At 43.8% G+C, this 21883-nt stretch overlaps 1 protein-coding gene across 3 annotated transcripts in view; it reads right to left on the bottom strand.

The window, feature by feature from the left end:
- KCNIP4 (potassium voltage-gated channel interacting protein 4) overlaps positions 1-21883 on the bottom strand; it is a 408026-nt gene that overhangs the window by 366951 nt on the left and 19192 nt on the right. The window contains exons 1-2 of one of the 3 annotated variants that reach the window (XM_081924621.1): positions 1954-2050; positions 1536-1678 (exon numbers count right to left, since the gene is read on the bottom strand). The exons of the other annotated variants lie outside the window; for them this stretch is intronic. Of the exons in view, the coding sequence (XP_081780747.1) occupies positions 1536-1677 (142 nt within the window). The 5' untranslated portion in view covers position 1678; positions 1954-2050. Of the gene's footprint in view, positions 1-1535; positions 1679-1953; positions 2051-21883 lie in introns of those variants that run through there. 3 annotated transcript variants of the gene reach the window in all.

Below are 21883 nucleotides of genomic sequence, written 5' to 3'. Positions count from 1 at the left end.
GTTTTATCCATTGTCTCTAGACATATGGCAGAATATTCCATTATGTGAGCCAACTATAGTCTGAAGTGGCACAACCCAGATAGTGAGTTTGACCAGCACTGTGTACTACTTCCGGTACCATAAAATAAATAAAAACATTTTATTATTATTATTATTATTATTATTATTATTATTATTATTACTACTACTACTACTACTACTACTACCTCTACTACCCTGAATACTATACTTTCACTGTTCAGTTCAGCATGAATTCTACATTGAAAGATAGGTGGCAACACACTGATTAGAAGCAACAACTTGTACCAAATTCAAGGTTAACGTCAAAAAGATTTCTCATGCAAGTTGAAGAAATACAGCCGACCAAGCAATGGATTCCTGGCTGGGTGGCTGGGCCGGTAATCAGTTTTATTCTGGCCCACCTCTGGACAATATAAGAAGATAAGGATATGCAAGGACAACCAGGGCAGGACTTCAGAGCTCCCCAGCCCAGCCCCCAAATAGCCACCCAGGGAGTGGCAGATGATGGGGAGAGTGTAAACAGGCATTGTAGTGGCAGCATCAGAGGTGAGAACTCAGAATGAATGAATGAATCTTTATTTGCGTCAGCCATCGGCCATAGCAATAAAACAACAATACGCTCTGACAAATTAGGCACTGACAAATTAGACTGTTTGCTTTACTAAAACCCAAAGTGAGTAGCTGTTGTGGTGATAAGCCAGAAGAGTGAAGTTTTTGATAGACAATTTTAGTCCAGGCGCTCTTTTGACAATCATGCAGAAGTCAAAAGTGTTCTTACATGGATAGTGGCATCATGGCACTACCCATAATGCAACAGTACTTTTTTGCCAAAGGAGCTTCCCCATTGGTGAAACTAGGCAATGAGGTACCGTATTTTTCTGTCTATAGGATGCCCCCATGTATAAGACGCCCCCTATTTGGGGGGACTCAGATTTAAGAAAATGGGGGGAGATGTATCCGTGTAATAAGACGCCCCCCCTAATTTTTGACATTATTTTTTAGGGGGGGGACCTAGTCTTATACACAGAAAAATATGGTATTATGCAAAGTCTCCCGTATTCTATCTCCAAAACCACACATACAGACATTCACATGGACTCCTATGCTCTTCGTGTGGAATTTAGGCCAGCCATTTCCCTACCTGCTGATGAATGGAAAATGCTGGCAAACTGCAGAGACAACGACATCTGACACAAAATGAAACAGGCAGGAGCAAATCCTAGAATGTATGGTACTGTACCACATTATCTAAAAGCCATTGGGCAAAACCCAGAATATTACTAAAGGTATGTCAAAATACTTGTTGTATAAACTGAAGTTTTTCTCTGAACAGCCGCAGGTTAAACATGCCACTTGTGATGCACCCAATTTTCAAAGTCATTTCCCACAGTGGTGGGGGTGGTTCAAAAGATTAAAAACAACAACAACACACAGTTCTTTTGGTTACAGAAATTCTTTCCTCAGGGAATGTGACCACTGCCTCTTTAACTAATACTGTCAATAAAGGAAAATACCTGTGGAACTTGAGCGCTTCAGGACGATCAGTTGTATCACCGAACAACAGTTTCTGCACATTTTCATAAAAACGCCACGTTTCCTTTGGGGGTGGTGGAAGTCTTCAGTCCTCCATTTGGTCTCAGAGGCCAAAAACGCCATCCTAAACAATAACTTTAGGTGTTTTAACTTTTACTGGATAGAAGGAATCTTCAGATTTCTCGAAGTGCATCTTCAGCTACAAAGGCTCAATGAATCATTTAAACGGTTCCCTTTTTTAATTCACACCCTCTGAACTCAAAGTTCATACTTTACATGATAATCATTTAGCCCGTCCTTTATACAGGAATCCAATCACACTGCGTATTTATAGAGAACCCAAATCATATTTTCATCCCATTTACATCTCAGGATTATAAACAAATCTTTATTCCTTACCTTGATCGGTTGTTTAGGCAAATGAAATTGTAATTAAGTCTTATTATCCTTTCTATTTTAGAGATTTCCCTTCTCCGAGATTTCTGTTCTAAAAGAGTGTGGCACCCTTCTAGCTGGTTACTGGAAGACAGCTGTTGTGCCTGTGAGGAAATGAATAATACCACTAAGAATGCCTTAATTCCACTGTCACTCAAATGCAGAAAAGCGGTTTAAATTACTTGTAACATAGTGATTTCTCTTTTTCTTATGCTTTACTGCTTCGGTAGTGTACTAGGGGAAAAGATTACGAGTACCTAAAAGGTCAGGTGTGAAAATCTAGTGTGAACTCTCCTATCTGATGCCTAAATCATATTTTATCTTATGCCAAGGTCAGAGTGGCTACATTCTATTGCATGACACTCCTCCCCAGTACCAGATACAGCTGTTCAGCAGTTCATTGACTTATTTCACTGTGGCCAGATGCAGAATTATTTTAACAGTGTGGTTTTTTTAAGAAAGAGACGCACATATTTTTTCTGCTTATTTTTATATCCAGTAACTAGCAACTAATTAAGGTTCTGAGTTGGTCCCCTGAGGCTCAGACCCTGGAACTCTGGAGGTGAAGCCTTGGAGCTAAGGAACAGTGACTCATAGGTCAGGCGAGTCCAGCAGAACCTGGTGGAGCCCAGTGGCAGAGCTACTGGCAACAGCAGAAAATAGCTGTGCTGAAATCTTCGTCTGTTCCCTTGAGGCCCCAAGAAGGCAGCTAAGAATCAGAAACTTAGTCAAAACTGGTATACAGATGGTATATTACACCCGTAAAGTTAGCAAAAATGTACAAAACATGTAATAAGTGTTGGAAATGTAAAGAAAAAGAAGGACCATTTTTTCATATGTGGTGGGAATGTAAGAAGGTAAAAGGGTATCTGGGAAATTATATATAATGAGTTGAAAAAGATGCTTAAATACACGTTTGTAAAAAAAAAACCAGAAGCCTTTTTGTTAGGAATAACAGGAAGAGAGATAAATAGAAGTGATTATAAACTTTTTCAGTATGCAGTAACAGCGGCAAGAATATTAATGGCCAAAAAATGGAAACAAGAGGAACTACCGACCTTGAATGAGTGGAGAATGAAACTTATGGACTAAGCAGAACTGGATAAAATGACTGGAAAAATCAGATACCAGAAAGATCACAAATTCATCGAGGACTGGGGAAAGTTCACGGATTATCTGAAAACTATATGTGACGAACAGACAACGCTAGTGGGTTTTAAGGAGGCTTTGTGATAGTACAAGGTATATTGTAAAAAAGAAACAGAGATGGAAGGTTAATATTAAATTGGCAATATCATATAGAAAATGCGTGAAGATAAGAAAAATGGATGATTGAGGGAGGTGCTGGTGGAAGCTCAAAAAATAGCAAATTTGTAAACATGGTTGTACGGATTTATTTGTAAAGGAAAAACTTAATAAAAATTTATATATATAAAAAAAGAAAGTTAGTCAAAACTAGGCATCATTGTGCCTAGTTAAGAAGGATAGAGGGCACCTGTTTGCCCAGCCCAAAGATGCATCGCCAAAAGACACCAATGCAGCCTGTACAGTCCACCTCTTTCCCCTAGGACTGGGTGTCCATCAATATGCGGATGATACCCAGCTCTACCTCTCTTTTAATTCAGAACCAGTGAAGGCAGTGAATGTCCAGTGTGAGTGTCTGGAGGCGTTTGGACGGTGGAAGGTGGCTAACAGACTGAGGTTGAATCCTGACAAGACAGAAGTACTGTTTTGAGGGGACAAGGGGCAGGTGGGTGTGGAGGACTTTGTGGTCCTGAAAGGGGTAACTGTGCCCCCTGAAGGACCAGGTAAGCAGCCTGGGAGTCATTTTGGACTCACAGCTGTCCATGGAGGTGCAGGTCAATTCTGTGTCCAGGGCAGCTGTCTAACAGCTCCATCTGGTACACAAGCTGAGACCCTACCTTCCCACAGACTGTCTCGCCAGAGTGGTGCATGCTCTAGTTATCGCCTGCTTAGACTACTGCAATGCTCTCTACGTGGGGCTACTTTTGAAGATGACCCACAAACTACAACTAATCCAGAATGCGGCAGCTAGACTGCTGACCAGGAATGGCCATCGAGACCACATAACAGCAGTCCTGAAAGACCTACATTGGCTCCCAGTACATTTCCGAGCACAATTCAAAGTGTTGCTGCTGATCTTTAAAGCCCTAAACAGCCTTGGCCCAGTATACCTGAAGAAGCATCTCCACTCCCATCATTCAGCCTGGACACTGAGGTCCAGCTCCGAGGGCCTTCTGGCGGTTCCAGTGTGGAGGACTCCCTGGTCCTGAATGGGGTAACTGTGCTCCTGAAGGACCAGGTGCGCAGCCTGGGAGTCATTTTGGACTCACAGCTGTCCATGGAGGCACAGGTAAATTCTGTGTCCAGGGCAGCTGTTTATCAGCTCCATCTCGTATGCAGGCTGAGACCCTACCTGCCTGCAGACTACCTGACTTTTAGAAGACACCTGAAGTCAGCCCTGTTTAGGGAAGATTTTAATGTTTGATCATTTTTCATGTTTTTAGTATTCTGTTGGGAGCTGCCCAGAGTGGCTGGGGAAACCCAGCCAGATGGGCGGGGGTATACTATTATGCCTTTCACACAGACACACACACACACAGACACACACACACACACGTGTGTGTGTGTGTGTGTGTTTGTGTGTGTGTGTGTGTCTCACTGATAGCTTTAGGCAGCTCATCTCTCTCACATGAAGATTTATTGCCAAATCTATACAAACAGCAGATCACGAGATAAGATCTGCTGCCGAATTATTTCGCTCCAGAGTGCATTCAGAAGAACTGCAATGTTTGGGTCCATCCCCCCCAATATCATAAAAATAGTAATAATCTGACACAGGGAAAAATAGAATGTCAAGAAGATAGGCTAGAACACCTCCTGACATGCTTTATTTATTATTATTTCCAGGGGGTTGAGATACACACACACACACACACACACACACAATTTCAATCATGTGATCTGTAACCTGCAATCTGAAATAGGACAACCCAGAAACAATTTCAATGCATTTTCTAGTCTTTCTATAGACAGGGCTTTAGCAATTGCAAAGGTAAATTTTGGGGGGAAAGAAATCTTTCTGATTTTGTCATTACAACTATCAGGACAATAGGTCTTGTGAGGCAGTTATTTTTGCACATGATTTCCAGGAGATTTGTTTTTCAGTAGAAAGTTACTGGGTAATCCTGTGTCGCAGGATATGAAATCAAGACTCAAAGCATATGACGCCAAACCTTCCCAAAGGATCATTTGTCCCTGCATTAAAAGATCAGATTGTTGAGTTTGCTGAATAATTGAAGCCATATTTAATGGAATAATCAGCAGTTTTAAAAAAGTTCCAGTTCCCTATCATTCTTTTCATTACTTTGGGCAATATACTGGATCCAATTAGCCAAGTGCTTTTCAAAACACAGCTGGTGTTCAGCAATCCACAGCTTATGTTTTTGAAGTTATTGCTGAGAAAGTAATCACAAATAGTACCAAAAAATGACAATAATGGCACTTGGGGTGCTCAAGTCTAGTGTCCTGCAGACTGATGAGCAGCTGAGAGTGTTCTGCTACAACCCCTTAAAAGCTTCCAGAGTTTTGTTTGAAGTATCAGTGATATTAACAGAATGTGGCCTTGAAAGGACACCAAACATTTGTAATAAGGATGCAAATGCCTTTTTCAGAAAGCAGCCTTTTGCAACAATTATTGAAAAAGACAATGGGCAGCACAATTCTATCTGGGTTCACTCAGAAGTAAGCCCTGCTGTGCTCAAAATAGGACTTACTCCCTGGGAAGTTTGGATAGGATTGCAGCCCTATCAAGAAATATCACTTCAGAATGATTTTCATAAGGTACATTGCATTTATTTATTTTTGAGTTTCATAAATTCTCTCTCATCACAAAACTGCAATCTGGCATATTTTCCTGCATTCCTTTTTTATCCCTGTGTTCCAATAGGGGGTGGGAATCATTCTGCTTCTAGGATTATGTCCATGAATTTCAGAAAGCAAGCCATCATTCTTTTTTTTTTTAAAAAAAAATATTCTTAATAAATTATTCAAAAAATGAAAATAAAAATAAACTAACATATACTGATACAAAAAGAAAAAAAATACATATACCTCCTATACTATAAACAAAAACCCCACAGACCCACCACTACTCAACTTCCTTTGGTTCAAATTTGAATATTGTCATTGCATTCCTTGGATAATGCGTCTCTTATAACCCTTTCTAAGTATTGTTTCCCCTTTATACTTTACATACTTAATCCACACATATTATACTCTTTTCAGAGCAGTGTTTTTCCATATATTCCTCGAAACATTGCCATTCTAATCTTAAATTTTGATTTGTCTGATGCCTTGTGGCTGCAGTTAACCTTGCCAGCTATCATTCTATTGCAGCAAAACCATCAATAAGCTGGGGCATATTTCTTGGGACATGGGCTTTTGCGAACCAGTTTAATGCATGAAATGGTCTTCTGACTCAATATAGTAAAGGTAAAGGGACCCCTGACCATTAGGTCCAGTCATGACCGACTCTGGGGTTGCGGCGCTCATCTCACTTTATTGGCCGAGGGAGCCGGCGTACAGCTTCCAGGTCATGTGGCCAGCATGACTAAGCCGCTTCTGGCGAACCAGAGCAGCGCACGGAAATGCCGTTTACTTTCCCGCCAGAGCAGTACCTATTTATCTACTTGAACTTTGACGTGTTTTTGAACTGCTAGGTTGGCAGGAGCAGGGACCGAGCAATGGGAGCTCACCCCGTCACGGGGATTCAAACCACTGACCTTCTGATCGGCAAGTCCTAGGCTCTGTGGTTTAACTCACAGCACCACCCATGTCCCCTGACTCAATACAGTACATGTGAATAAAAAAAAGTAGTAGCAGCTTGGGCTTCATGGACTGACTGGCTTAGTGAAAGCGTTGTGTGTTACACCATCTCTACAACCCAAAGGATTTGGTGTTCTCATGCTGCCAGACACCCAGGTTGGTTGGCATCTGTCTGACTCAGGAGACAATAGAGGAGTGCACCTTTGGAGGTGAAGTCAAGCCATTGGAAGGTTGCAGCACCTGTGGTGGCTGTAGAGACCAATACGGGAGAGACATGTTTTGTTGCAGTTGGGGCAGATGAAGGCAGATGAAGGTTTTGCTGTTCTTTTTTTGTTGGAAGCCACCCAGATAAATAATAATAAATTATATTATTATTATTATTATCATCATCATGCACCATGGCATTTCTTCTCTCTGCACTCCTCTCATTCTTCTTCTAGTCACTGCTGTGGATACATGACCTGTCTGACTCCAGGTCCGGCAGTCGTCTGCAAGAGATTCCCACAAAGCAGGGTTGATGACATGAGGTCATTCTTTACTTCTGTCATGCTGAATCGTCCTAGGCAATTGAGCTAATGACATAATTAAGGGCTCATCCAGACTTCCTTTTCGCACTGTGATTTTGAGGCACAGGTATGCACTTTAAAGCTCTGTGTCTTAACCAGGATTTTTAGTTTTTTGTCCCGTTGATTTCCCTAGGAAAATTCGTGTTTTACTGTTAAGGTAAAGGTAAAGGGACCCCTGACCATTAGGTCCAGTAGTAACCGACTCTGGGGTTGTGGTACTCATCTTGCTTTATTGGCCGAGGGAGCTGGTGTACAGCTTCCGGGTCATGTGGCCAGCTTGACTAAGCCACTTCTGGCGAACCAGAGCAGCGCACAGAAATGCCATTTACCTTCCCGCCAGAGCAGTACCTATTTATCTACTTGTACTTTGACGTGCTTTCAAACTGCTAGGTTGGCAGGAGCAGGGACCGAGCAATGGGAGCTCACTCTGTTGCGGGGATTTGAACTGCCGACCTTCTGATCAGCAAGCCCTAGGCTCTGTGGTTTAATCCACAGCGCCACCCACATCCCTGTTTTACTGCTGTATCAGAGCAAACAGCAATCTGCAGGAAACCTGATGCAATCTCTTCTTATTTAGTGGCAATATGCAGGTTTTCCTGGGTAGAGCTCCAGGGCAAAAGAACAAAACCACTACTAACCTCTGACAAGTAGCTTTAAAGCCTGAACCTGTGCCTAGAAATGAAGGACATCAGGAAGTCCAGATGAGCCCTTATGACTTTCATAAAGGCTGATATTATTTGGTTAGAATTCTGCCTTATTTAAAGGTTCCTGAATCTTAAAAAGCAGAGACATCACCTTGCCAACAAAGGTCCGTATAGTTAAAGCTATGGTTTTCCCAGTAGTGATGTATGGAAGTAAGAGATGGACCATAAAGAAGGCTGATCGCCAAAGAATTGATGCTTTTGAATTATGGAGCTGAAGGAGACTCTTGAGAGTCCCATGGACTGCAAGAAGATCAAACCTCTCCATTCTGAAGGAAATCAGCCCTGAGTGCTCACTGGAAGGACAGATCCTGAAGCTGAGGCTCCAATACTTTGGTCACCTCATGAGAAGAGAAGACTCCCTGGTAAAGACCCTGATGTTGGGAAAGATGGAGGGCACAAGGAGAAGGGGACGACAGAGGAAAGATGGTTGGACAGCATTCTCGAAACTACCAGCATGAGTTGGACCAAACTGTGGGAGGCAGTGGAAGACAGGAGTGCCTGGTGTGCTCTGGTCCATGGGGTCACGAAGAGTCGGACACGACTAAACGACTAAACAACAACGAAAAGGATAGTCCTTTGTTCCAACTCTGTATACCTGTACTAAAAGAGAACTTTATGTTTCTTAATATTAATTGCTGACAACTAGCGCATAAAAATCAAAGGGGACTTTATTGTGGCCATTGATTCCTTTCACTCTCAATCCACTGTTTTACTTTAAAAGTTGTACATTAAACAACACAGATTCAATTCCTGTAACCTTTTTGAACTGGCAAAGCAATTACCGTATTTTTCGTACCATAGGGCGCACCGGACCATAGGGCGCACCCATTTTTGGGGGGGAAATAAAGGGGGGGAAATTATTTTTTTTCCCCCCAGGCGCGGGGCTGGGGCGGGGGAAGCTCGAGCTTCCCCCGACCCCAGCCCGCAAACAGGCAGCTCTCTGCAAGCCGTGGGAGCACTCCCGCTGCTTGTGGAGAGGTCCGCGAAGCCTGGGCGCGCTGAGCTCAGCACGCGCAGGCTTCGGCATGCTGGCAACTCTCCGCAAGGAGCCGGAGCGCTCCGGCTCCTTGCGGAGAGGTCCACGAAGCCTGGGCGCGCTGAGCTCAGCGCACGCAGGCTTCGCCATGCTGGCAACTCTCCGCAAGGAGCCGGAGCGCTCCGGCTCCTTGCGGAGAGGTCCGCGAAGCCTGGGCGCGCTGAGCTCAGCGCGCGCAGGCTTCGCCATGCTGGCAACTCTCCGCAAGGAGCCGGAGCGCTCCGGCTCCTTGCGGAGAGGTCCGCGAAGCCTGGGCGCGCTGAGCTCAGCGCGCGCAGGCTTCGCCATGCTGGCAACTCTCCGCAACGACCCCTCTCACTCTCCAGGCTTCAGCGAAAGCCTGCATTCGCACCATAGGACGCACACACATTTCCCCTTCATTTTTGGAGGGGAAAAAGTGCATCCTATGGTGCGAAAAATACGGTATCTAGCAACTGCAAGCTTCAATCACTCTTACCCAGCGCAAGATAAAGAGCCAACAGTCATTTCAAAGCTGCCATCTCCCCCCCAAAAAACAGCTATGTCTCTTATTGTGGTTTTCTTATTTTGTAATGTGGTGGTGTTGCTTTTAAACAGTTTTCTGACTGGTTTGGAGCCAGTCAGGGCCTCTTTGGTGAGTAAAGTGCTATTCCTCTCCATCAGAGGAAGATTTAGAGTTTGCCACTGTTCAGATGAACTGACAAGCTGTGGACAGCTGACAATGGAAATGGATTAAACACCTGAGTAGGAGAGAGGAAGCAGGGTTAGTGTTATCATGATTTAGTGTTGGGTCCAAACATGGCCTGTTGATATAGTGAATTTTTGAAAGAAGAGTTTGGATTTGATATCCCGCTTTATCACTACCCGAAGGAGTCTCAAAGCGGCTAACATTCTCCTTTCCCTTCCTCTCCCACAACAAACACTCTGTGAGGTGGGTGGGGCTGAGAGACTTCAGAGAAGTGTGACTGGCCCAAGGTCACCCAGCAGCTGCGTGTGGAGGAGCGGAGACGCGGACCCGGTTCCCCAGATTCGAGTCTACCGCTCTTAACAAGCACACCACACTGGCTCTCCAGTGTTAGCTTCCTGAAGCCAGAATTAAGGGTATCTGACCTTGCAGATCTGAATCGCGCTGCTATATATTATGTTTCTTCATTTCTGAATTACCGTAATTTTTGCTCTATAAGACTCACTTTTTCCTTCCTAAAAAGTAAGGGGAAATATGTGTGCGTCTTATGGAGCGAATGCAGGCTGCGCAGCTATCACAGAAGCCAGAACAGCAAGAGGAATTGCTGCTTTCACTGCGCAGCGATCCCTCTTGCTGTTCTGGCTTCTGAGATTCAGAATTATTTTTTTCCTTGTTTTCCTCCTCCAAAAACTAGGTGAATCTTGTGGTCTGGTGCGTCTTATAGAGCGAAAAATACGGTACTTTCTATGAAGCATCTCAAAGGGATTTCACTACAGTGGTACCTCAGGTTACATACGCTTCAGATTACAGACTCCGCTAACCCAGAAATAGTGCTTCAGGTTAAGAACTTTGCTTCAGGATGAGAACGGAAATTGTGCGGCAGCAGCAGGAGGTCCCATTAGCTAAAGGGATGCTTCAGGTTAAGAACAGTTTCAGGTTAAGTACGGACCTCTGGAACAAATTTAGTACTTAACCTGAGGTACCACTCTATACCATAAAACAATTGCATAAATAAGTCTATTTTAAATCCAATACAGATACCAACTGATAGACAGATATAACCACTAAGCATGTAACTCAGAATAGACCAGTTCTGGACCACATGCATTTAACAAACTTCAATTTTGTCCTCCTCGCCCAGCATTATGGCAGATCTAGCTAAGGACTGCAAGAACTTAAAGTGTTAGTCTCTGGCCCAATGCTTTTTCAATTCTTGGGTCAGCAAGAATGGCTGACCTGATTTTGCTCAACCCACTACAGCTAATCAGGGAGAAGCTAGGCTTGCAAAATGTCCTCTGATGAGTGCAAGCTTCATAAATGCTATAGGGGGAAAAATGAGAAAAGATCAGATGATTTCCATTTAAATGTGTCTGTCTCAGCTGGATCAGTCAAGAGATATTTGATTACTGGCAGTTGGAAACAGAAGAGTCATGGCAAGCTTTTAGATTAGAGTAATTACAATGGTTAATTACAAAGGTCAGCATTTCAATAGACTAAATGGTAGTTTTCATGTCTGCACCATTTCAGAAATGTTCACACTCACCGTCACTAAGACCAAAGATTTCTTCTTGTATAATACAAATACAACTAATATCTAAGGAAATAATTCACACCAGTTCGAAAGAACAACAGTGTGGGACACATGAGAAAGAAAGATTCCTTCTTTTTCATATGAGAATTGTGCAGAATCCACTTGGGAAATAAAACAAATACCTCACCCTGCTCAGAGACCCACAAATATAGTCACCAGTTTTATTCAGATTTTATATAATTTTATTCAGGTACGTGTGTTTCTTTTAACGCATGTTAAAACTGGTGCGAAATTTTAAAAGGGATTGCTGTGATTTGCCAGGGAAACTCAGAATTTTAAGTCTGTTTACAGTTGACATAGTTATTAGTTCCTCTGGTTAAAACTCTTGCTTTGCGCCCAATAATTTGATGCAAATTTGATACAAAGAGGTCTAACAACATGTGCCAGGAGATAAAAACAAAGAGAGCAGGAATCACTGCCTTTCTCCCAATTTACAAAGGACCTCACTTTTGCTGGGGTTCAGAGGCAGTCAGAACCTGTGACAAAATCAGGGGAGAAGTCTGCGCTCATCCACATTCATCTTACAGTGCGCCCTTAAGTCCCCCCCCTCCCCATGACAAAAGTGGGTTTCATTCTGACTAAACTAGATGTGTGGTCACCCCAACAGCAAGTGGCTACTGTGCTTTTCTGTACAACTAAGTTATAAAGGAAATATTCAGCTCAGGTCTCAAGGAGCAGTCCAGGTTCGTGATGGTTCTAAGTCTCTCAAAGGCATCAGTTTCCAGCAGGAAAACTATTAATTTAAGACATAAGGTTTGCAGTGCAGATTGCTTTGCGTTAAATTATTATTATTATTATTATTATTATTATTATTATTATTATTATTACTATTTATACCTCACCCTCCCCAGCCAGAGCCGGGCTCAGGGCGGCTAACACCAGTAAAACTACAGTAAAAACATAATGGGGGGGAACCCAATTTAAAATGCATTTTAAAAGTAGCCCGTAGATCAAAACCATAAGGGGAGGGAAACATAAGGGTCAGACTGAGTCCAAACCAAGGGCCAGGCGGAACAGCTCTGTTTTGCAGGCCCTGCAGAAAGATGTCAAGTCCCGCAGGGCCCTATTCTCTTGTGACAGAGCGTTCCACCAAGTCGGGGCCAGTACTGAAAAGGCCCTGGCCCTAATTGAAACCAATCTAACCACCTTGCAACTTGGGACCTCCAAAATGTTGTCATTTGTGGACCTTAAGGTCCTCCACGGGGCATACCAGGAGAGGCGGTCCCGTAGGTACGTGGGGCTTTAAAGGTCAAAACCAGCACCTTAAACCTGACCCTGTACTCCACTGGGAGCCAGTGCAGTTGATAAAGCTCTGGATGAATGTGATCCCGTGGCAAGGACCCCGTAAGGAGCCTCGCCGCGGCATTCTACACCAGCTGGAGTTTCTGGGTCAGCTTCAAGGGTAGCCTCGCGTAGAGTGAGTTACAATCATCAAGTCTGGAGGTGACCGTCGCAGGGATCACTGTGGCCAGATCAGGGTGAGAAAGTTAAGGGACCAAGCTAAACCAATGTTTTAAATCAGTAAAAAAAATGTTTGTTTCCCAATGAGACTTCTTCACATACTCCATTGTGCAAATCTGACAATTTGTACTCCCAGGGTCCAACAGTGACTAGTACAGCAAGCTGGAAGACACACTTTCCCTGGCTAAGCTAGGCTCGTAGCTCCAATCCGCTGAACAGGAAAGAGCCCACTGTATCAGATGCCACAGCACAAGGAACCAGAGTTCCAGAGACAGAGGCCTCATGGACATTCTCTGAATAACTGAGAATGAATAGAATCATAGAATTGTAAATATGGAAGGGGACAGTTAAAAGCAGCTCAGCAGTGAAACAGGCCAATTCCCTGCAATGCATCTAAATCGTCCATAACAGAAGGACATCCAACCTCTGCTTAAAAGCCTCCAACGAAGGAGAGTCCACCACCACCTGAGGGAGTCTGTTTCACTGAGAGGTGGCCCTTTAAGATGCTCCCATTTCTCCAAAAGACAGTGGTGCTTAAGGGAGGTGGGATGGAGACAGAGGCTCAGTTCACTTCCAACACAGTCAGAGAAAGCTGCTCATTGGAAATGGAGGCAGCGAGATATTTTACTTTCTTGGGCTCCATGATCACTGCAGGTGGTGACAGCAGCCACAAAATTAAAAGACGCCTGCTTCTTGAGAGAAAAGCAATGACAAACCTAGACAGCATCTTTAAAAGCAGAGACATCACCTTGCCAACAAAGGTCCGTATAGTAAAAGATATGGTTTTCCCAGTAGTGATGTATGGAAGTGAGAGCTGGACCATAAAGAAGGCTGATCGCCAAAGAATTGATGCTTTTGGATTATGGTGCTGGAAAAGACTCTTGAGAGTCCCATGGACTGCAAGAAGATCAAACCTATCCATTCTTAAGGAAATCAGCCCTGAGTGCTCACTGGAAGGACAGATCCTGAAGCTGAGGCTCCAATATTTTGGCCACCTTATGAGAAGAGAAGACTCCCTGGAAAAGACCCTGATGTTGGGAAAGATTGAGGGCACAAGGAGAAGGGGACGACAGAGGACGAGATGGTTGGACAGTGTTCTCGAAGCTACCAGCATAAGTCTGACTAAACTGTGGGAGGCAGGGGAGGCAGTGGAAGACAGGAGTGCCTGGCGTGCTCTGGTCCATTGGGGTCACGAATAGTCGGACACGACTAAAGGACTGAAGAACAACAAAAGGAGCTCTTCTTGGTACTGAAACAACCAACCTGTCTTGCCCTGTGGGCTACCCTGCAGCCTGGAGCACTGACCACAAAAATGTGTTAATTTAAAGCTAAACAGAGTAATATAGCCAGTTTTCATATTTCTTTGTCAGCTGTGCATTTTGCAAGCTTCCTTTTCACCTATAGAGGGAACGGTCTGTATTAGTCTAACTCATTCCACTAGTCCACTTCTGTGACAGAACTTTCCTTTCCTGCCCCTGCATACCCCGTATATGAAAGATATGAAATTAACATCAATGTTTATATTTAACGTGATGCATGTTCTTCACACACATGCTGCAAACCACCTGATTCAAGCTTGCAGACCACAGTTTGGGAGTCCTTGTGTTAGCACATTATTCAAGTTCCTCCACACTCTCCAAGCATTATATACCTTCATCATTATGCATACAACTGCTCTTCCGTGGATGGGATGCTTAGGAATGCACATTCATTTCCAGCTAAAGGCTGAGTAAGTTCTTGAACCTGCACATCAGCTGGGATTCAAAACGCATTTGTGACAGACTGCGTCTGTTAGTCAGAATCAATGTCAGCAGGACTCTGTCAGAACCATCTCACTTTTAGACAGTGACCTTGCAGATTAACACAGGAATATTTGGTAAGCGCTTAGCTTGCCATTTTCAAGATCAGTCAAGAATGCACCATTCTTAAAACAAGGACTATTTCTAAGCAAATTTCATCTATTTGAGAGGAATGTAAAAAAGATTCCAGGAGTACATGGAAAAGAGCCAATGAAATGTTCTTTAAGTAATTTTAAAGTCATTTTAATGTCTGTCATTTATTAAACAAAAATGACCCTTCTTTCATTATCTAAAAGTGCTATGCAGTCTGGATTTTCCCCACTTCTTGTCTTACCCCAAAAACTGAGGCCCATTTCTGAACACAATGACACAAGCAATGCATTAAAGGAACCGTTCCTGGCAACAGCCACTTCAGCTAAACCAGTACTGTATTTTTCCCCCTACAGGGCGCACCTAGGTATTTTGGGGGGGGGGGAATAAAGGAAAAAAATTATCCCCCCCCCAGGTGCGGGGCTGGGGCGGGGGAAGCCCGAGCTTCCCTCAACCCCAGCCCCCAGACCAGGCTGCTATCCGCAAGCCTTGGGAGCCCGGCGGGAACTCCCGCCGGGCTCCCCATGCATGCGGACATCTGTCTGAAGCCCGGGGTGCACTGCGGAGTGCTCCCAGGGTTTCGGGCTGCAGGCTGCTGTCTGCAAGCCTTGGGAGCCGGGCAGGAACTCCCGTCGGGCTCCCAAGGCCTGCGGATAGGTTCCTGAAGCCTGCATTCGCCCCATAAGATGCACACACATTTCCCCTTCATTTTTGGAGGGGGAAAAGTGCGTCCTATAGGGCAAAAAATACCTATGTTATGGTGGTGCAACAACACGTAGCAGAGCTATAGAGATAGTCTATGGCTGACAGTGTGCATCATTGCCCCAAGTGGCATATCATAATAGTTAAAGATACAGTAAAACAGAGAAAGAACTGTACGCAAGTGTAAGAAAACCTCCGTTGAACCAGAACAACTCTAGTACCCTGCTTCCAACAGTGATAGGTCATATAGTTCTGGGAAGCTCACATGCAGGACACAAAGGCAACAGTCACAAAGGACACTGTATGTCCTTGCAACAGCAGGTGTTCAAAGGTACACCAACTCTGAACCTGGAGCTTCCAGTTAGCTCTCATGGCCTACAATTGTTGATAGACCTCACCTCCAGGAATTTATCTTCTCCCCTTTAGAACATCTTGTTATTGAAATTCTACTCAGTATTGATCCAGAGCAATTTCCAATGCATAGTTAGCAGAGTAACAACTTAAACACGTTGCAGGTTCTCAGAAAATAGACCAGAGGCAATTATATTTCATCTAGCAGAGCTTTACTGCTACTGAAGACGAATGAGCATAATGGTCACAAATCCTATACTTTCAGGATTGGCACTGTCCATAAGAAATCCAGTTGCAGCAGACTTATCTAAAACTTAGAATAATTTATAATGAGTCTAAACGTAACACTAACACCACACTTAACTCGAGGTACCACTGTATATGAACTAAGGCAATCAAGTTTCAGTTGACAAAATTACAAGTGTGTAACAATTATTGAATACACATTTACCAGACATGTGTCTAGCTGCAATGTTACATTGGTAACATTGCTGTAATTGTACTGAAGTGTTTTCCCCCCTCTAAAAACAGAACCATAACTTAAATGCACACAACTGTTTAGCTGATTCATATTACATATATTCAAGAGTGGGTTTTGAACTGTCCTAAATATCTTCCTTCCTATCAGTTCCAACCTACTACCACTTTGGTAAGCTTTTTCATTTCCCTTCTTCCCATTATATCAGAACACTTGTCAAATTTTCAGTCCATTTTTTCCAGTGCTCATATAATTGTCCATTTAGACTCCTGGCACCAAGGAAAAGCATAAAGCTACCAACTTCTCAGACTCATTTCTTTAAAGTTGTTTGTGTCCTAAAGTTTGTGTTGTTGTTGTTGTTTTAAAAAAAGGTTTCACTTCCAAATGATAAATTGATGGGGTTTTTTTTAGAAAAAGTCCATGTTTGCTACTCAACACTGAAAACCAGACAAATCTGTCTCACTCTCTGCTTATCAGCAACCCTGGAACATCGGCTGCTGTGAGAGAGAATGCCAGGAGCGGGAGGCAGGCAAAGGAAATATCACAAACACACAGCTAGATTTACTCTCTCTCTCTCTCTCTCTCTCTCACACACACACACACACACACACACACACGGAGGGGGGGGGAGTCTTACGGATACGCTTTTAAACAAAGTTCCCAATGTGGTTTCTGTAAGAACATGGGTAATCAAACTGAGGCCCGGGGGCTGGATCCAGCCCAAACACCTTCTAAATCTGGCCCATGGACAGTCCGGGAATCAGCGTGTTTTTACATGAGTAGAATGTGCCCTTTTATTTAAAATGCATCTCTGGGTTATTTGTGCGGCCTGCCTGGTGTTTTTACATGAGTAGAATGCGTGCTTTTATTTAAAATGCATCTCTGGGTTGTTTGTGGGGCATAGGAATTCATTCATTTTATTTTATTTTTCCAAAATATAGTCCGGCCCCCCACAAGGTCTGAGGGACAGTGGACTGGCCCCCTGCTGAAAAAGTTTGCTGACCCCTGCATAAGAACAACAAACTTTCAGAACACTGCAGGAAAGTCAACAACCTCTAAGGTGAAAATTAAAATCAGATAAAAAGAGTTCTTGCTCCCAGCAAACCTTGTCAGATGCTCTCCGACCAAGAGGGACTACAGCTAACATTACCTGCATATCCAAAGTGAAGATAGGTAAGAACCAGGTTTCTATCTTCCCTGTTCTGCTGACCTATTCCGCCCCCGCCCCCCAACTCCCACATTAGAGAAGAACTCATCATTCCCATTGCTTAGAGCAGATGTTTTAAAATAAAGGACATTCTCTGTTATTTTAAATATAAGATGGGGAGCACCAGGCTTGCCAGTAGTAAGTGTGAAATGGATCTAGGGGTCTTAGTAGACCACAAGCTTAACATGAGTCAACAATGTGATGCAGCAGTATCTAGGCCACATCAACAGGAGTGTAGTATCAATATTAAGGGAAAGAATAGTACTGCTCTATTCTGCCTTGGAGGGACGCAGGTGGCGCTGTGGGTTAAAGCCTCAGCGCCTAGGACTTGCCGATCGAAAGGTCGGCGGTTCGAATCCCTGCGGCGGGGTGCGCTCCCGCTGCTCGGTCCCAGCGCCTGCCAACCTAGCAGTTCGAAAGCACCTCCGGGTGCAAGTAGATAAATAGGGACCGCTTTCTAGCGGGAAGGTAAACAGCATTTCCGTGTGCGGCTCTGGCTCGCCAGAGCTGCGATGTCACGCTGGCCACGTGACCCGGAAGTGTATTCGGACAGCGCTGGCCCCTGGCCTCTTGAGTGAGATGGGCGCACAACCCCAGAGTCTGTCAAGACTGGCCTGTACGGGCAGGGGTACCTTTACCTTTACCTATTCTGCCTTGGTAAGACCACACCTGAAATACTGAGTCCAGTTCTGGACACCACTATTTAAGGATACTGACAAGCTGGGATGTGTTCAGAGGAGGGTAACCAAGATGCTCAAGGGTCCGGAAACCAACTCTTTTGAAGAATGGTTGAGGGTGTTACGGAAATTACCGGGGGGGAGGGCACATCTTTAAAGTTAAATATTACAAATATTATGCCTGAATGTATCCTTTCAACTTGACAGCTCAGGGAAGTTACCTAGTTTCAAAAATAATATAAAATTACTTCCTTTCCCAGTTTCCTCCATTCCAAAGCTATTTCCCCCTTGAAAAAGGACTCCAGGAAGTTCCCAGAGGTGACAATTGCTGGGCTCATTGTTAGCCAAAGGAAGACAAATCTAATCACCTGACTCGCCTCAGGCTCCAGACATGCAAAGGAACTTCTATTGTACTTTTGGGTGCTGGGGACTTAAGACATATTTGTCTATGCTAATCTTATACCTGAGTCTTGCCCTGCCATGTCTGCTTATGCTAATCTTGTACCAAGGACTTGTCTGGACATGTTTGCCAAGGTTAACCCCTCCCCTTTTGTGACATGTCAGTGATGTAGCAATGATGCTGTACGAACTGTATTCTGGGATACGGTGGGAAAGTTTTAAAAGTCTTTGTCACCCCATCCTCGGGGTTCAAATTTGCTCTTTGAACCTATTGCGCAATAAACATTGGTCTACAGCTATTTGCTCCGGTTGGCTGAACTCCTTCCTTTATTCCACAGGGACCCGCAGGCTCTGCCCGATGAGCTGGGTGACTGAGCAGCCTCACACCTAGATTTTTCCGTAACAAGGGAATTGAGTATGTTTAGCCTGGAAAAGAGACTGAGAGGAGATGTGATAGTCATCTTCAAATATCTAAAAGGTTGCCCCTTGGAAGATGGAGCAAGCTTGTTTTCTTCTGCTCCCAAGGGTAGGATCCAAACCAATGGATTCAAGTTGCAAGAAAGGAGATTCCGACTAAACAACAGGAATAACTTTCTGACAGTAAGAGCTGTTCAGCAGTGGAACAGTCTCCCTCAGGAGGTTGTGGACTCTCCTTCCTTGGAGGTTTCTAAGCACAGCTTGGATGAACATCTGTCATAGACACTTAAGAACCCTGCATTGTAGGGTGTTGAACTAGATAGGGTCCCCTTCCAACTGTGATAGGAATTTTGGGGTCTTAGATATATATTAAATGTTCATAAGTGTACCAACCAAGCACATACATACATCAGCACAGAAAGACCGAACTGAAACCATTTTGATTCTCAAACTGTGAAACCATTTTGATTCCCAAACTGACCAAATGTTTTCCCTGCAAGGAGGGAGGGGGGGTCAGGGAGCCTTCCCATTGTCTCAGGAATTGAGTAATCAGCATTTTAATGGGTGACAGACTATCAGGAAAGACAATCAGGAAAGGCAATCAGATAACCTGGAAACCGGAAAAACAACATTCAGATTTCTGTTTTAGACCGCCTTTTCTGTGATGTAGGTATGATGTATCTGGGGGTGGTCTTGATCTACAGGGTGGCAATTTCAAAAGTATATAAGGCCTTGCGCGCCATTGTTCTGGGTTACTCCTCCCCTCCTGTGTGTGGTGAATGAGGACCCTGTTGCAACAGATCAATAAAGATCAGGCTTACTAGCTGCTTTGCTTCTCAATATTCTCTGGTTGGCCTCTGTTATTTCTTCCTACCAATAGGGAACCCACGTAAGAACTCTATATGGGCTCTTGGATACCCATAAGGGGGAAAGGGCAGATTTTGTTTACAACACAACTCTATGATTCTATGATTCTTCCTCCCTATAGGTGGTCATTTTGACCACGAACCTATTAAGAGGCATGGACTTACACAAATCAATTATTGTTTGCTGCAACCCTGTAAGAAGATGGTGTATAAATCAAGATTTGTAAAATTACGATCCATCCCATGACCTTATCTCTGGGGTGTAATGGATCTGGGAGTTCAGAAAGAAGACAATGAAGAATTTACATCAGATTCCTTACCAGACACAAGAACTAGGAAGACAGATGCTTGCATCTACTGAAATCCTACAAAAATAGCAAAATATGAAAATGGGAATTACGACGAGAGTGTGGATTATCTTCATTTGCATTGTGTTGGTGTAATGGAGGACAGCATTTGCTTTGAGTTTTTCCTCATTGTATGTTACAGACTTTGTGAGCCTTAATTGAAAATAGTGACACAGTGTTAATTAAAAATAACTGCAAGCAGCACTTCTGAAATGAGAGTCTATAACAATCACTCATAGCAGTTCATTTAAACTAGCCAGTACAAGGTTTTTAAACCAAGAAGTTTTTAAACCAACTTTTAAATTAACATTTCATTCACCTCAGTTGAACTCTTAAAAAAACAAAACCTTTCTGCTTTGGTGTTAAGACCTCCTGCTTAGCCTTTAATTAGTCATGACTATTCTAATTTTGAGCTATACCTTTTAAACTTTGTGAACTGAAGAGAGATCTACAGGAAAAGCGACAGTTGAGGTTCCAGCCCGTTGTTTTTATGCTTACGTTGCAGTCTAGGAGGGCTGGATACACATTGTGTAAAGCAATTATAGCTTATCAGTCTGGCGCATACGCACCAACTCTATGGGGCTGAAGACAGCTCAGCCCCCTTAAAGTATGAGGGATGGGACTGAGCCCCCCAATCTTGAGGGGCCAGGCCCTGCTGGGCCTTCTTGCAGGGCTTCCCCTTGGTAGCAGAGGGCCTCTCCAGGCCTGATTGGCCTCCTTCCAACATGTGTGCCATCATATGTGTGTTACACATGTGATGTCACACACACACAACAAGCCTCATCCAATGCTATGCAGAACCTGGTGCCTCAGGTTTGGGGAAAATATGCTCAGTCCATCACCACTCTTTGCCCAAAAATTTGTGGTATCAAAGGATTTCTTCCCCCCATTCCCCACAGCTCCCTTTTGGAGAGTGTATGGTGAGTCAGGTTACATACGCTTCAGGTTACATACGCTTCAGGTTACAGACTCCGCTAACCCAGAAATAGTTCCTTGAGTTAAGAACTTTGCTTCAGGATGAGAACAGAAATCATGCTCCGGCAACGCAGCGGCAGCAGGAGGCCCCATTAGCTAGAGTGGTGCTTCAGGTTAAGAACAGTTTCAGGTTAAGAACGGACCTCCGGAACAAATTAAGTACTTAACCAGAGGTACCACTGTACTGGGCAATGCTCTGCCCATTCCCAACCAAACACTAGACACAGATCTGGAATGGGGGCAAGAAACCCACATGCAAAAAAGATGCTATGAAACCATGAGGAGAGTTTTCGGCTCAAAAAATCAACAACAATCGCCACAAGTTCTGTGCTAGTGACTTGAATGACAGCTTGCTAAGCAGAACTGCAGCTGGTAAAGGTCCTAACTTCCCATGAAATTTCAACTACTAAGAACAATCTTGCCCACTTTATTTCTGCGCCTCAGGCTGCTGTAGAGGCAGCTAAGCAGAATCCTTTTTTTAAAAAAGTGAGAAATCCTCATCAAGTCGACAAAGTTGAACATTTCATAGTTATTAAACATGAAACACTTAGTCAGATTTTGCAGCCATAAGCTGCAAATCTAAAGATAGTCAGAGGTGACCTACATGTGCAGATAAAGCACATGGTAAAGTTCAGGCTGCCAACTGAACAGAAACTTTGCCTGGTCTGTTCCTGTGCCTTAACAGCCAATTACTTGCCAAGTTTCTGCAATGCAAA

This window comes from Podarcis melisellensis (genome assembly GCF_964234715.1).
Source record: "Podarcis melisellensis genome assembly, chromosome: 9".
In the NCBI taxonomy this organism is placed as follows: Eukaryota; Metazoa; Chordata; class Lepidosauria; order Squamata; family Lacertidae; genus Podarcis; species Podarcis melisellensis.
The sequence above is the reverse complement of the archived record's forward strand: the minus strand, read 5'-3'. Positions and strand labels throughout refer to the sequence as shown.